We start from the raw sequence: 16,199 nt of genomic DNA, 5'->3' as shown, positions 1-16,199 counted from the left end.
AATTGACTGTGAAGCACAAATATGCTGTATTTATTTAAATTTCTTTCTCTCTCTTTTTTTTTTAGTATACACACTTCTGTAGTCCCCCTTAATCTGGACATAACTGTTGAAAGTGTCATCTATTTCACATGCTATCCGATGGTTAAGTGATGACGTGACAAATCCTACTTCCGGGCCTAAAGTAGTCTGCGTTTAATATGGCTTTTGTGTTGTTAACATGTTTAATGTTTTGTATTTTCTTCTATTTAATCTCAAAAAGCTCCTAAAACAGTCAGTGATCACTGTTGACCTCCCTCGGCTTTTATTACCGCTAATCATTTATTTAAGCTCAGTTTTTAAAACCTTAGAATGTAACTGCAGCCCAGCCCATGCAGCAGTATATGAATGACTAACCTCGTATTGTGGATGGATTATCTCAGTTGTTCTCCTGGCTGAAGTTTGGTCCTTTTACAGCATCCTGCCATGCGATTACATTTGTTCCTGACCACCGAGAACACTCACGTTAACTTTTATCGAGTGGGGAAAAAAGTTAGCTTGTTTATATTATGCTAACATAGCTGTGTTGCTAGCGGTCACGTAGCACATCATTATATACCAGCTAGCCCAACTTCAGTAACCCTACAAACGTCACTGCTGTTTAGCTTTCTGTCTTCATTTATGTTGGAAGTGATAGCAGAGCTGTACGTTTTCATTTGTTTCCAAAACCCGGCAGTCAGGACATGCTATATTGTATTTAGATAGAAGCTAGCGAGCTAACTCCCTGCTAACTTCTAACTCCGTTAAATGTCATAAATTCCGTTTTCATGGATGCCTGGATGTTAAACTCAATTGTTACACCTGGTAGAGCAGAACGCTGATCATTTTATTAAAGATGAAAGACTTTAGACAGTTTTTCAACGCTTAGTAATGCCATAGTTATCGTTTGATATATGGACCTGCAGCAGAGTTTAGGTCCAGACACGGCTAGTGACATCAGACTGAACAAGGAGACGACTAAGCTCCAGTTACATCAGTGCAAGTAAACAAACAATATATATAAGAAGAGTAAGAAAATAAATATACACTTTAGGACTAGGGATAAAGGGATCAATAACAATTTAAAATTTACAGTTTGATGATTTAAAGTCTCACACACAACCGAAAGGGGAGGAGGGGGCGGCTGCTTCCAAATAGAGCGCATTTCATTCATAATGATGTAAATCCAAGCCCATTATGTATTCATGATTTGAATCCTGGGTTGTGTGAAATCTCAGAAATGCACCCTAGACAAAGTGAATCTTTGAAAGGTGTGTTAGATCATGTTGTGGTGATCCTTGGGTTGAGGGATGGGTGTTCATACTGCAGTGCAAAATTAAAACCAATGGAAGATGGACAAGAAAAGTTCAAAGCCATCAGGTCCTCAGTTTAGAAAAAAGAGAAAAGAAGAGGAGGAGAAACGAGCAAAAGATACAGGTAAGCAGATGTGTCATTGGATAATGGCAGGTCATCCTGAAACAATCAGAATCAAAATACTTTATTAATCCCTAAGGAAATTATGTGGATTACAGTTGCTCCAAGAAGAAATGGTAAAAATAGTAACAGTAACGGACTAAACTCCAAACAATACATTATATTACAGATTTTAATATTAATTAGTCATTGTCAATTGTTGATTTGTTCTGTTCTCATTGTATGACGAATTATGATGGCTGTTTGGTAGCCGTTTGCATACTATGCATACTCTCTCTCTCTCTTCATATGTGTGTGTGTGTGTGTGTGTGTGTGTGTGTGTGTGTACAACAGCTTTATGTTAATGTACAAATATGTTTATGTGGTTTCCATGGTTTTTGCATCTTCTTTAAGTGCGCGTCATTCCATCTCGGATTTGGACAAGACTGGTAAGCTCTCAACTTGCTCTCCGTCTGATATGATCAGGGTTTTTTGTGTGTTTTCTTGAGGTTTTGCGACGCTGCGTGTTAAAGGCCTAGCAGCCGTCATTTAGCCAATGTGAGCCACTCTGTAAGAGCAGGTGGGAGGGAACAGCTGCTTCTGTTGTAAACGTGCTTCCGACTTGGAAATTTCCTCGGTCGAGTGGGTTATCTGGCATTTCCCCTCTTGAGTTTTCTAAACACTAATTTTTGTCGATATTTTAAGTTTGTTAGTTGGACAGAGTTAAATTAGATGTCGAAAGTTACTCTTGTCTACTGGTGTTTGTTATTTAAAAGGAATCTGACAAGATGATTCAAATAAAAACAAACGGTCAAAAACTAATATTTGGCTCTCACTTATGCTAGTCTGTTTTTGAATGTAAACAAATCATCCAATCTAACACAATTTCTGATACTTGTTTGCTGAAAGTTTAGGCGATGGTATGAGGGCAGTGTTTAATATAGCGTTATTTAACTATAAGCTATAAGAGACTTAGAGCTTTTTATTGTCATTGTGCAGTTTTTTGCACAGCGAAATTGGGTATAATCTGTTAATGTGGCTTTTGTATTTAGTTGTTGTTGTCCAAACTCACTGTACTGCTACCTAACCAGTGTAGGATTGATGTAGTATTTAAGTTTTCTTTCCCTTTCCCTTTTTCCAAAATAACAATGAGTTGTTGTTGTTTTTTTTGTTTTGTTTTGTTTTCAGTTCATAAACGTATGTGTCTATGTTCCTAATGCAGCTATGAACAATGACCATAGTTGACAGATCTTCAGAAAAGTCTGACCACGAGTCAGCCGGACTCGGACCTGGAGCTGCTGTGTACAACAGTACACCCTCCTCTGAGGACCAGCCCAAGGACCAAGGGGCTGGTCCTCAGAGTACACCCTCCTCTGAGGACCAGCCCAAGGACCAAGGGGCTGGTCCTCAGAGTACACCCTCCTCTGAGGACCAGCCCAAGGACCAAGGTCAGAGCAAAGCCTGGCTTTTTTTCAAAATGTCTTTTTAAGCTGTTTGAAGATTTTTATTGTCAGACAGAATAGTTTTCCAACCAGTTTTAGCAAATATGGAACCACACTTTTTAGCCATTATTTACCCATATTTGTCAGAATTGGTTTTAGTAACGTACAGCTAATCTTTTTGCTTCTGCTTTCACACAAGTTTGACAACTGCTTTTGTGGGTGTTGTGTTGCTGCTTCCCTTCTCCGTTCATTCATCCAGTTATGTAATGCATCCAGCTTTGCATGATCAGTCACTTCAGCTCGTGATGCAATTGCTGTTTTTATATAAAGACCGGCAGCCCAACTTGTTTAGCAGAAACAAAGGAGAAGGCAAATTGTCCTATCTTTCTTCCTGAGGCTGTTTAGGAGTTTTTCACAGTGGCCAGAATCACATTATATAACTGTTAATAGTTGTAGCTATTACTGTGATGTCCTGACATGACTTTGCCATGTGCCAGTGTGTGGTTGTATAAGTAAGGTGGCATTAAATTATCTCCTTTTTAAAATGTATTGAAACAGATTTTTAGTAATAATTGTGGCTCTGTGTGTCAGTGATCAGCAGTGGCGATGGAATTGACTTGCCCCAGAAGGTGCTGTTCTCACCAGATCGGCTCAGCCTAAATTGGGCCCAGGTTCACCTCATTGGTGCAGGCCTCCAGAACATGGGGAACACCTGCTTCCTCAACTCAGCCCTGCAGTGTCTCAGCTACACCCCTCCTTTAGCAAACTACATGCTGACGCGGGAGCACTCCAAAACATGTAAGTTTATTTCACCAACAGTGGTGTTACGCAGTCCTGCGCTGATTCTCACATTGTATCACTCCTTACTCACTCAGTATTTTGTCTCTGTCTCTGCTGCAGGTCATGAGCCAGGGTTCTGTATGATGTGTACCATGCAAAACCACATCATTCAGGTTTTTACCAACTCTGGGAATGTCATTAAGCCCATTGGTGTACTCAATGAGCTTGGGTGTAAGTGGATGACTGTTGTTGCTGTGCTCTGTGCAAAGTGTTTACCTATATTTTAATGATAGGAGGCGCTGTGTGACTGTTTACCTTTTGTAATTTTGGAGGGAAATAATCTGGAGGGATTTTGAATTCTGTTTTTAAATAAGTGTAAACTTGCATTTAACTGTGGTATCCTTTACAATAATTCACCTCCTGCTTTGTTTTTTGGTTCTGTTTTTCCTCGTTCCCCTCACACAGGGATTGCAAACCACTTCTGCTATGGAAGCCAGGAAGATGCTCATGAATTCCTGCGGTGCACAGTGGATGCTATGCAAAGGTCCTGCTTACCTGGAACCAAGTGAGTGTCATTTTACATTGCATGCATTCTAAACAAGTTAAACACACAAAAATATTTTTACTTGGGCTTGACAGTGTTTGCACTTTATTATGTAGTAAGATCCATAATTAGCTACGTAGAGGTAACACCGTGACAGTAGGAGAATATGAAATAAATCCTTTATCCTGTTTTTCAGGAAGTGCAGTTTATACTAGTTCCTTTTAACTATTAATGCTTCAATTGCTGAGAGTATTTTTCAGAAATGCAGATTCCTCAGTCTCTTGCCTGACTGACACCTCAGTTTACATACTAGGCAAGCCACTTGATATAATACCTCATTATTATATCAAGTTTTTTAATGAACTTGACTGCTCCAACACAGAAAGTATTCTTACACTGGGTGTGGTAGCTTGTTTTGGTAACAGGGCTTGAAAAGATCAGAAGCGGCTTAAACGTGTAGTAAAACAGGTGTCTGGGATTATGGCAGAGAGCTGCCAGACTTAGTGTCTAGTATAGATTTCTTCTGAGGCAACAGGGTAAGCAGTGTGAGCAGGAGCACTCAACCCCTCAGGTCATCTCTTATTCACCCTAATGGCATTAGTGCTATTATTGCAGCAGCAAAATTCAGAAAATCCAGGTTTTTCTATGTGTTACTATAGAGCTTCGAAGTCTATGTGCACATTTAACCAAAACTACACGTTTAACAGATGCACTGGGCTGAGTGTTGTGCTTCTTGTTAGACTCCTAAAAATAATTTATTAATTCATTTATTTTTTTAAGAACCTAAAGTGTCAATTCTCATCAAATCAATTCTTCCCGTGTAGCAGCAGATGGCCTCTTAAGTAATTAATCGTGCTCCAATTCCTCCTATTGTCTTTTCTGCTACTTGAATACTGTAAAGTGATTGTCTGGTTCCAAAATGCTAAAAAATAAATGGTCAGTCAGTTAATTGTTGCACTGTCCTTATTAGTTAACTTTTGTGCTTTATCTTTTTATTATAGATTGGACAGGCAAACGCAGGCAACCTCTTTCATCCATCAAGTGTTTGGCGGGTACCTAAGATCCAGAGGTAAGTCACTGTTTTTTAAGGTTTGATTTATTTTTCTTTTATTTGTCTTTTTATGTCTTACAGCTTGTGTGATACTCATAGCACTGATTTCTGTTTCAGTTAAATGTTTAAACTGCAAAGCTGTCTCAGATACATTTGACCCTTTTCTGGATATCACTCTGGAAATTAAGGTAATTGGACAACATTCAAAGTGACGTTGCTACTATGTATTCTCTGCATTATGGAGTGTGAGGTTTTTCCTCTCTCTCTCTGTTCATATAGACTGCTCCAAATGTCTCCAAAGCTCTGGAGCAGTTTGTCAAGCCAGAACAGCTGGGTGGCGAAAATGCTTATAAATGCACCAAGTAAGTCAAATCAAATCAAATCAAATCACTTTTTATTGTCACATCACATGTGCAGGCACACTGGCACAGCACATGCGAGTGAAATTCTTGTGTGCGAGCCCCACAAGCAACAGAGATGTGCAAACACAACAACACAAACGAGCAAAATACAAGAATGGCCAACCTGAAACTAATAAATATATGTACAATATATAATAGTGTATGCATTTCTGGATGTGTATACTAAATATTTTCCTACGTGTGTGTGTGTGTGTGTGTGTGTGTGTGTGTGTGTGTGTGTGTGTGTGTGTGTGTGTGTGTGTGTGTGTACACATTTTTACAAATTAAATAGTAAAAAAATAAAATAAAATAATAATAATAATAATAATAATAATAAAATATATAAAATATACAGAGTTGAATATGTGCAAAGAGATGCCAAACCATGATGAGTTTTAGTGTTTAGGTGTGATTTTTGTCAACAAGCTGAATGTTTGTTTCCTTCAGGTGCAACAAAATGGTAACGGCCTCAAAAAGATTTACAATCCATCGCAGCGCCAATGTGCTCACCATCTCACTCAAACGCTTTGCAGACTTCAGTGGAGGCAAAATCACAAAGGCAAATGGCCAATAGTGTCTGCTTAAGTCATAAAGATACATGACAGATGCTTTGTTTTAATATAAAACAGGATATTTGCATGTAATGTTTGAATTTTTTTGTTTGGTGGTCATCAGGATGTGAAGTATTTGGAGCATCTGGATCTGCGGCCCTTCATGTCGCAGTCCCACGGGGAGCCCCAGCTCTACAGGCTGTATGCTGTGCTGGTTCACTCTGGATTGAGTTGTCATACTGGACACTATTTCTGCTATATTAAGGTACTGGCTGTGCCCGAATCTGTTTGAATGCTGCTGTTGCGTAGTACAAACAAACAAACACCATAAACAACACATTTCAGCAGAAAACTACTTTGTATGCATTGAAAGAAAGAAAAAAAAGACCCCTATATAACCATAAGATTCTTCTTTTTAGCTCAAATTCAATTCAGAAACTGAATCTGCTGTGTCACATCTCTCTCATTCTGTCTCACAGGCCAGCAATGAGCAGTGGTTTCAGATGAATGACTCGTCCGTGTCAGTCAGTGACATTAGCACTGTTCTCAACCAGCAGGCCTATGTCCTCTTCTACATCAAGTGAGTAAACATCGGTATTTTTAAACATTCTAGGCTTATTCCTTCAGTAGAACTTTTCCCATCATTATTTAATAATGTAGACATGTTTATTCTCACTTTTCTTGTAGAAAATGTATTATTATAACCTAATGTTATAATGTTGATGCTTTGTCATGGTTAATATTCTTTTTTCCATGTCATCAGGTGCACAGATGTGGGAAAAACTGGGGACTACAGCCACTTGAACCATAACGCTGGCATATCTGGTCAGGCATCTCCCCAGCCAGTGGTGAGCCCAGGCACCATCGCCACCATGCCTCACAACAGTGTTGGCTTCATAGGTCCCCAGCTGCCACCACACATGAACAAGGTACTTCCTCACCTGAGGGTACTGATAATGTTGTTGTTTTTGTTAAACCCAGTGTTTCATGCAAAATACATTTGTACCTTTCAATTGTGTCTGTTTGAAAAGAATGAAATGATATCATATATTCCTTATTGGCCTACATTTGTACAAAATTCCAAATTATATACACAAAGTCATAGAAATCACTGCTCCAATTGGTCATCATGATTTTAATATTCTCTTTTTCCATAACAATGAAATACGCCTTGGACAAATATGACACATCAATATTTCATTAGTGTTGTCACATCACATCCTGTAAGCATCGTCTGTCTGTGTCCTTTCTCTGGAAATTAATATTTCCAGCCAATATAGGCAATCCATCAACATGGCTGGAGAGTTGGTAGTTATATACAGTCTGTATAAGTGTGGTTAATCCAATGAAGATTTGTAAGGAGATGGCAGTTACTGTGAATTTACAGCAGTTACACAGTGATTAGTAATAAACAGAGCCAGTGAGAGTGAGTGGATATAAGAAAGTCAGTGACTCAGGTGTGTCGATTGGTTCTGTTTGTGAGACTGGAGGAGACGTAGAAATCTTTTGTTTTAAATCTTAGTTAGGAAGATTCCTGTTTGAAAACAAGCACTTTTTGTGAGAAATACAAGAAGTACATCTGCAGAAAGCACACAGTTACATTCTGTCCATCATGTGGACAAAATCGAAAATGTTGAGCATTGAAAAACTGAGAACGTTGGGCAAGTTCAAAATACGTGTTTGTAAGAACGAAAAACCAAATTGTTCCTAAAATAGTTATGGAAAGTCACTGTTGTATGTCTGTGTTCTACATGTTTATCTGATGGAAAATAAAGGTGCTATTGTTTTATTGCAGTTTCTTGACAATTCTGAGTGGATTTACACAGTATGGGTCAAAATGACCCGCAACAAAATCAATGTCACTTTTTTGTTTTTCAACATAATACAAGGGTTAATTTCCAAAACTTCCATATGATCTTCAATTTGTAGCAGATCCACTATCACACAGCAGCTGGAGCAGTTTCAAATGGAGGTCAGTCCACTGCTGCCACCTGTGGCCAAGTACCAAGCCTACCATAGCCTACTACTAGATTAACTTGCTATGATGACATTGAGTAGAGGCTGAGTGGCTGCACTTACCCCTGGTACATCCAAATCTACCCACAAACATGTTGAAAGATGCAATGGCAGCAATGTGGATTGTCAACACTGAAAACAATCAGTAAGCAAAGACAACAGGGATCACTTTTTTCTGTTTATTTAACATGCACAACATTTGTAGTCGCCTTCTGCACAGGGGAAGTCCACACACACTGTGTGGTACCACTTTCCACAGAAGGTGCATTCAATCTACAAGACTGAATGAGAAAGTCAGGGTCATTGTCTGACTGTTTATTACTAATCACTGTGTAACTGCTGTACATTCACAGTAACTGCCATCTCCTTACAAATGTTTATTAGATTAACCACACTTATACAGACTGTATATAACAACCAACTCTAAAATGTTTGTTCGCAGAGAAAAGACACAGACTACGGTAACGACATGTGATGTTACAAAACTAGTGAAATATTAGTGTCATTTCATTCATTTCAAAGGTTTATTTGCATGACGCACAAACAGACACAATTGAAAGGTACAAATGTATTGTGCATGAAACGAATTCAGACGTGCTGCAGATGTGTGTCACAAGTTGATCTGGCTGTAGGCTGTGGCACTTGGCCAGTGGTGGCACTGGTTGACTCGAGTCCATGTTAGTGCACACAAAGTAAATTGCTCGCTTTAGTTGTGAAGCAAAAACGCTGAATTCGGAGAAACAAACCGTGTGAGGGGAACGATAACGACAACAAGAGTCTCCCGATCGTTTACTCTTGTTGTCCTGTGAACAACATTGGCATGGTGTTAATTGTTTGCTGTTTTCGCGATCGCGTCGCGCATGAGGATAACCCTAGGTAAACTCGCCACATTTTTAAACATTTTGTTGTTCAACAGCATCAAGACTGACGGAGTGTGTTTGAGATAACCTCACAAGTGTCACAGATGACACATTTGGCGTTTTTTTGCTAGTCTGTAGGTAGCAGCTCCTGAAACGGAAGTCTGCCACACATCTGTTCGACTAACGCCAGTTGATCTAAACGCCAGTAGATCTGGAACACCGGCAGCCTCGCCTCTGTCAGTGCGCCTCAGGGCGGCTGTGGCTACAATTTAGCTTGCCATCACCAGTGTGTGTGAATGGGTGGATGACTGAACGTGTAAAGTGCTTTGGGGTCCTTAGGGACTAAGTAAAGCGCTATACAAATACAGGCCATTTACTTAATGCTGAAATCTAATCTATTGTATTAAATGGGTATGCTTGTAGTTTGGGTAATTTTGTTATGTCAACAAGTTCTGTTTTAAAACTTAATCTCTTGTTAACTGTTCAGATTGCTGAGGTGATTGATGATCGACCTGAGGAAGTGAAACAGATGGAAGTTTTTAGGACCAGCAACAGATGGAAAGCAATTGGAGGTAAATAAGAAGTCACAGAAGTAGGAGGGGATTTGTGCAATATTAAGTTAAGACTGTTGTTTACTATAGTTTTACTTCCTCTCCTAAAAGTGGATCAAAATGATGACACAGAGGAAGGAAATGGAAAAGAACATCAAAATACAGAGGCTGGCTCATTAAGCAGAGGTCGACATGACTCACCCGAGTTGTCTTCAAAGAGAAGAGGACAGGATTCTCCTGTCAAAAAGACCCGGCATGACTCTCCAGACATCTCTCCAACAAAGAGAAGTCGGAAGTACTCTCCGGATGTCTCTCCTCACAGGACAAGACGTCACGACTCTCCTGATGTCTCTCCTCCCAGGACTAGACCTCACGACTCTCCAGATGTCTCTCCTCCCAGGAGAAGACGTCATGACTCTCCAGATGTCTCTCCTCCCAGGACAAGACGTCACGACTCTCCAGATGTCTCTCCTCCCAGGACAAGACGTCATGACTCTCCAGATGTCTCTCCTCCCAGGACTAGACCTCATGACTCTCCAGATGTCTCTCCTCCCAGGAGAAGACGTCATGACTCTCCAGATGTCTCTCCTCCCAGGACTAGACCTCACGACTCTCCAGATGTCTCTCCTCCAAAGAGAAGACGCCACGACTCTCCAGATGTCTCTCCTCCCAGGAGAAGACGTCATGACTCTCCAGATGTCTCTCCTCCCAGGACAAGACGTCACGACTCTCCTGATGTCTCTCCTCCCAGGACTAGACCTCATGACTCTCCAGATGTCTCTCCTCCCAAGAGAAGACGTCACGACTCTCCTGTTGTCTCTCCTCCCAAGAGAAGACGTCATGACTCTCCAGATGTCTCTCCTCACAGGACTAGACCTCACGACTCTCCAGATGTCTCTCCTCCCAGGAGAAGACGTCACGACTCTCCTGATGTCTCTCCTCACAGGACTAGACCTCACGACTCTCCAGATGTCTCTCCTCCCAGGAGAAGACGTCATGACTCTCCAGATGTCTCTCCTCCCAGGACTAGACATCACAACTCTCCAGATGTCTCTCCTCCCAAGAGAAGACGTCACGACTCTCCTGATGTCTCTCCTCCCAGGAGAAGACGTCATGACTCTCCAGATGTCTCTCCTCCCAAGAGAAGACGTCACGACTCTCCAGATGTCTCTCCTCCCAGGAGAAGACGCCATGACTCCCCAGACTTGTCACCACCAAGACAGTGTTCAGGAAAGTCAGAAAAAATGCAAAGTAAAGGTGAGTGATCCATTTAAATTGTAAAGTGGAATCTGGTGTGGCATATGAATAAAAGTAAAAAGCAGAGACCCATTTAACATGAGTTTTGAATTGAAATTTATTTTAAAGACATAGCTTGATCTAATAATAAATCTTTAATTTTTGTTCAAAAGGCATTACAAAATGAAAATTAACAAATTAACTGTGTCTTTGTCAGATTCAGCCTCCAACAAAAGCAAGCTCAGCTCATCCTTGTTAAGTAAAAAACGCTCACCGGATCCTCATCGGTCAGCGGTGGCTAAGAAGGGTCAGAATAGACATGATTCAGACTCGGATCCGTCTCCCCCGAGGAAAAGGCCCCTGAAGGGAAACGCCTCAGACTCCGACCAATCTCCCCCAAGGAGGCCCTCAAAAACTAAACGGGGCTCAGACTCTGACCAGTCTCCACCCAGGGGGCAGCCACCGAGTGGAAGGGACTCGGATGGAGATTTGTCACCACCTCGTAGGCCAGGCCAGTCACAGGTAAGCAGACTGTGTTGGAACAAAGATTAATGTCAAATCTGATTTCACTCAAATGTTATATTTTTCAATTGTCCTTTTTTTTTTTTTTTTATAACCAGGGCCAAAGGATGCTATCTGGTGGAAAGGCAGGCCTGGTTTCTGTGGACATTCTAAGGAAAGAGCAAAAGGAGAACAGACGCAGAGAAAAACACAATCAGCCACTTGAAGGTTTCATCAACTTTTCTCTCTTAAGATTTTTTTACACCCATTGATTGAAGAGCTTCATACAGCTTTGCATCTCATTTCAGCTTATCATCTATATTGTCGTATTTTATTTAGTCCTAAAATTAAATAATGAAGTTTCTACATACTTACCCATTCATCCCCTTTGACCAGATGAATCGCGTAACGCTCAGACGATTTTCAGAGACAAAAGTGGCAAAAGCAGGGATCTGGATTCAGAGAGAAATGAACAGAAAAAGAAAGCTGGTGAAAAAGCGGCAACAGACAAGAAATACGCTCAGTGGGGAAAAAGGTAAATGTGCATGATCATTTCAAATATCACAGTTTATGTGATTATATCCACATAAAAAATTATAAAAGTGGTTCAATGGTTTATGTTAAAATGTATGTATAGGTTGGCACAGATCCAGATGCATCACCAGAAACTTAAGGAAGCGCTGCGCGAAGCCCTTAAGCCACTTGAGGATCTTGACCGCATGTTGAGAGAACAGGAAAGAGAAGGCGATCCTATGGCTGCAATGCTCAGGCGTAAAAAGGACCGTGGCACAAAAACACAAGATGTTTAACATTACATATGTTTTATTTTATTTATGACTTTATTTTATTTCACCAGGTCAATCCTTGTAAGAAGCTTTTAAATAGCAGCAGTTTTGTTTTTGCTACTGTTTGTATTTTTATTTATTTGTATGTTTGTTTTGATTTTTTGTAGAGAAACCTCGATATAAAGGCCCTGCTCCACCTCCAAACCGGTTCAATATTCCACCGGGGTACCGCTGGGACGGAGTTGACAGGTAGAGTTTGTGCATCGGTGACAGAGGAAAACTGTTGAGGACAGAACTGTAGTTTAATATTGAATGTTTTTAATACACACATCAGTTTGTCATTTTGCACATTAATGGTAAAGAAATTGTGATCTTTTTTTCCACGTCTATATTAAATTTGCGCCTAATTGAATGGATTGTCTTTGGCCTTTTAGCTTGTCGTATCATAATTAATAGGGTTATTTTATTTGTGTCTTGCAGGTCAAATGGTTTTGAACAGAAACGCTACCAGAGGATAAAAAGGCTGTGCAGGAAGCGGCCTATAAATGGAGTGTGGAGGATATGTAAAGGCTTTCAGAAAATGATGAATCTGGAGCAGAGCTAAAGAGCACACCTGCTCAACCTTTATGTATAATTTTTATGCTGTTAGAACAACAAGACTAGATGCATCTACGCAGCAAAAGTTCTTTTTTTAAATAAACTACATAGAAGAATTTGTTTCACCTTTCCAAACCCTTTTGATACTGTACCATGTGTATCAGATGGAACTGTACAGAAAAATGAAGTGAAGCATGTTCACAATTTTTGTAAGAAGTTATTCACCGTGGAGCAGAAGCTGTTGTGGTTTCAGTGTTTTATTAAAGAATGTTTTTGTAATGCATTGTCCCAAGAGTGTTCAGGCACCTGTAACTTGGATAGCATTTGACATTCAGTCTTTTTAGATAATTTTATACACTTACCACCCATTTTATTAGGCAACAGTAACTCAAATAACCGCTTGTTACAACCAACATATTTTGGTCCTGGACATAGAAATAGAGACATGTCCCTTATGACTCCAAAATGAAACGTAGTGCACAGCAACCAAATGCTGAAAAAGAGTGTCCACAGCTGACTGTCGATGGTATGGTATAGCTGTGAGGGTTTTGTGTACAAGATAAATGCACATTTGAGAGTTCTGTGGTGTAGCTAAAAAAGACTGACCTACAGAGATGTGAAAAAAGCGGCATTCAAATAAGCCATTCCTTGCCATATTAATCAGGGAGTACATACACTGACAGGATGCTGTGACTCTCACAGTGAGGGAATCAGGTTGGGCTCTAATATTTTTTCTAGCAATGTCCGATTCAGTCTAACATCTGTAAAAGTTTTAAGGCACTTTCCACCAGCACTGTCAAAAAGAATTATGGAAGAATGATTTGTAGAATCAAGGAATCGGTGTCCTGGTTGCACATGCTAGACCAATGGCTTAATAACACAACAATGCTATTGCCTTTAATCTGTCACTATCTATGCTATTGATTATGGTGTAATTATATTAAAAAAATTTTTTTTTTAAAGTGACAGTATTGTGCAATGAATAAAAAGTTTTATTTATAAACTTTTTATTTTTATAAAAAGTATTATTTATTATTAATAATAATTAACCTTACTTCATACTTGCAAATTTGTCGACCGATGCTATAATTAATCTACGTTATCTATTTTTAATTTAAGTTTTAAGTTGGTCTAAGTATCTTAGCACAGCGGAACTCTAGTATCCTTAGTCGGGCGAGTAGGGGGACTTTAAAATGTGACACACTGGACCCCGTTTCATTACGGAATGTTTTTGTTGATGCACTTGGAAGAGTGAATAGATTCAGCGGTACTGGTGTGGTTTAACGCGTAATTGGCGACTAATGCAGAGAAATATTAGCCCTGAAAACTGTTTGTAAAGCCCGCCAGTCTCCTGTGCCATCGTTCTAGTTTAAAATGGCTGACTGGAGTCCGATAGCGAAGGTGTACGACCCGCTGAAAGCTGGTAGCATCGACGGCACAGACGTGGAACCCCATGATCGAGCGGTCTGGAGGGCCATGGGTGCCCGGTACAAGCCCAACAAAGGCGTCGTTGGAGACCCACTGCTCACGCTTTTTGTGTCCCGCTTGAACCCACAGACCACCGAAGATAAACTACACAAAGTGTTCTCTAAGTACGGAGACATCCAGCGGCTCCGGCTGGTCCGGGACATTGTCACGGGTTTCTCCAAAGGATATGCCTTCATTGAGTACAAAGAGGAGCGATCTGTGGTCCGGGCCCGCCGGGACGCCAACAAGCTGGTGGTCGACCAGCATGAAGTGTTCGTGGATTTTGAGCAAGAGAGGACTCTTAAAGGATGGGTGCCGCGGCGGCTCGGCGGCGGGCTTGGAGGGAAAAAGGAATCCGGACAGCTGCGGTTCGGCGGCAGGGACAGGCCTTTCCGTAAACCCATCAATCTCGGGGTAGACCCGGTGCAGGAACGAGGTGGTGGTGGTGGTGGAGGGAGGGAGTGGGACAGACCAAGCGGGAGAGCCAGAGACGATCGGGACCGACACAGAACAGCAGAGTGGGGCAACAGAGGAAGGAGAGATGACCGGGACAGAGGCCGAGAGTGGGATGACCGCAGGCACCGGGACCGGAGATGAAGCATGTGGCTGCACTTCAGCACTTCAGCTTTCAAAGGAGGACAGTGAATGAGTGTGTGACTTGGATAACTGTTTGTGTGAAAGGTTACTTTTTTGTATGCTGATATTCTTCAGATTGTACTGTATGGTAATCAGGACTCTGCCTGTGGCTGTCATATTCAGTTCTTCTCAGGGAAGTCTCAGGAATGACAAAGTAGGGTTGTTGTGTTTTGTTGGGGGTTTTTTTTTTACAACTCTTTATTCTAGCGAAAAAATTACAATACGGGTGGTGTCCAGCCAAATGAGACTTACATCCATCATGTCAAACATGAGCGCCAGCAGCCAGAATCACTGCTTAAGAGTCCAATTGGATTGCTTTGGGAAATCGGAACTGTATTTTTATACAGTTATCATAAATATTATTACCCCACATATACAATTCAAATTTTATTTCTTGCAATTTAAGTCCCAACAGACTTTTTTCCCCATTTACTACAGAATGTTGTTTATCATGTAGATAAACTGAGACAAACAAAACTGCATTTCTTTTTCTGATATTAAGATATTCCAGGGATTAAATGCATAGTTAAACTTCTTTTCACTGACAGAAAGGGAAGTTTCGCTGGTCCGGCCCACTCAAGGTCAAAGGCTATATGTGACTCACAATGTAAAATGAGTTTGCAGTTTTGTTTTGTTTTTAAAAAAGCACAAGTTTAAGAGCACATTGTCAGCCCCATTTCTTTTTAAAAAATGTAAATCAGATTATATCATAAACAATAAAATTCGTCATTGTTTTGAAATCTAAGGTGTTACTGTTTGTCAAAGTGTTGCAACATGTTTAAGATTTCCCAAGTTGGGTAGTTTTCCAGTGTAGCCTCATGTGACCCCTGTTTTCAGAGTTGGTAATGATGTGTTGTGCAAGATTTATACTTGAGGGAAGAAAACTCAGTATTCAAACACATTTACTCCTTTTTCCATATACATGCAACTCAGGAATTTGAATCAAATGCTTACTCAGCTCTTACTCAGCCATCTGATCCTCGGTCCTGCCCAGTGAGGTCAATCAGCTTTCGGTTATGGGTCACTGGGTGGATTCTTAAACTGTGCACAAGTATTTCTGAAGTCATCAATATGAAAGATGACGGGAAATGAATCTCTTATTTCATTAAAAGGTAATTCTCTAATGTACCAGAAAAAAACAAGAGGTAGAACTGACTTTTATTTCCAAGTATGTTCTGAGTAGTAAGCTGTCAATTGTAGTGTTATTTATACGAAGAGACAATGAAGTTAGTGCAAACACATATACGTCAAACACACTGAAAACTGAGGCTTTTTTCCACTGGTTTGTGTTTATTACTGTATGATTATTGGGAATACATGCTGGGACAAGACAAATTTCAAGCATTTGTTAAA

The 16,199-nt window shown here is 40.4% G+C and overlaps 2 protein-coding genes across 4 annotated transcripts; both read left to right on the top strand.

Annotated features, from left to right (window-relative positions):
* The first annotated feature begins 209 nt into the window (after nt 1-209).
* Nucleotides 210-13,200, top strand: LOC146660618 (uncharacterized). Of its 3 annotated transcripts, XM_085420566.1 has the most exons (21): nt 210-1,452; nt 1,843-1,877; nt 2,651-2,876; nt 3,462-3,668; nt 3,771-3,881; nt 4,116-4,215; nt 5,196-5,263; nt 5,363-5,433; nt 5,525-5,607; nt 6,094-6,205; nt 6,322-6,462; nt 6,677-6,777; nt 6,961-7,126; nt 9,561-9,645; nt 9,736-10,881; nt 11,078-11,382; nt 11,481-11,589; nt 11,758-11,896; nt 11,999-12,164; nt 12,316-12,395; nt 12,627-13,200. In XM_085420566.1, exons 3-21 carry the CDS (start codon nt 2,660-2,662, stop codon nt 12,748-12,750), a joined length of 3,531 nt encoding a protein of 1,176 aa, XP_085276692.1. In that variant the 5' UTR covers nt 210-1,452; nt 1,843-1,877; nt 2,651-2,659; the 3' UTR covers nt 12,751-13,200. The 3 variants fall into 3 exon arrangements, with proteins under 3 accessions (XP_085276692.1, XP_085276693.1, XP_085276691.1); XM_085420565.1 differs by lacking the exon at nt 210-1,452 and having other exon boundaries at nt 1,847-2,876; XM_085420567.1 differs by lacking the exon at nt 210-1,452 and having other exon boundaries at nt 1,845-2,876; nt 11,999-12,395; nt 12,627-12,695.
* A 761-nt stretch (nt 13,201-13,961) lies between these two features.
* LOC146660617 (U11/U12 small nuclear ribonucleoprotein 35 kDa protein-like) lies at nt 13,962-15,591 on the top strand. The gene has a single exon (XM_085420573.1). It carries the CDS (start codon nt 14,118-14,120, stop codon nt 14,805-14,807), a length of 690 nt encoding a protein of 229 aa, XP_085276699.1. The 5' UTR covers nt 13,962-14,117; the 3' UTR covers nt 14,808-15,591.
* The last annotated feature ends 608 nt before the right edge of the window (nt 15,592-16,199 follow it).

Source organism: Rhamphochromis longiceps, linkage group LG10 (assembly GCF_057381845.1).
Source record: "Rhamphochromis longiceps isolate RC_006_pf linkage group LG10, R_longiceps_female_GT1.1, whole genome shotgun sequence".
In the NCBI taxonomy this organism is placed as follows: Eukaryota; Metazoa; Chordata; class Actinopteri; order Cichliformes; family Cichlidae; genus Rhamphochromis; species Rhamphochromis longiceps.
Note: the sequence above shows the minus strand (reverse complement) of the source record. Positions and strands in the feature narration are given on the sequence as shown.

Bases quoted from the DNA above. Each gene is read 5' to 3' on its own strand.
- LOC146660618 (XM_085420566.1), top strand. From the start codon at position 2,660: ATGACCATAGTTGACAGATCTTCAGAAAAGTCTGACCACGAGTCAGCC. The intron at 2,877-3,461 runs GTCAGAGCAAAG...TCTGTGTGTCAG, and splicing joins GGACCAGCCCAAGGACCAAG to TGATCAGCAGTGGCGATGGA. The intron at 5,264-5,362 runs GTAAGTCACTGT...TTTCTGTTTCAG, and splicing joins CGGGTACCTAAGATCCAGAG to TTAAATGTTTAAACTGCAAA.
- LOC146660617 (XM_085420573.1), top strand. From the start codon at position 14,118: ATGGCTGACTGGAGTCCGATAGCGAAGGTGTACGACCCGCTGAAAGCT.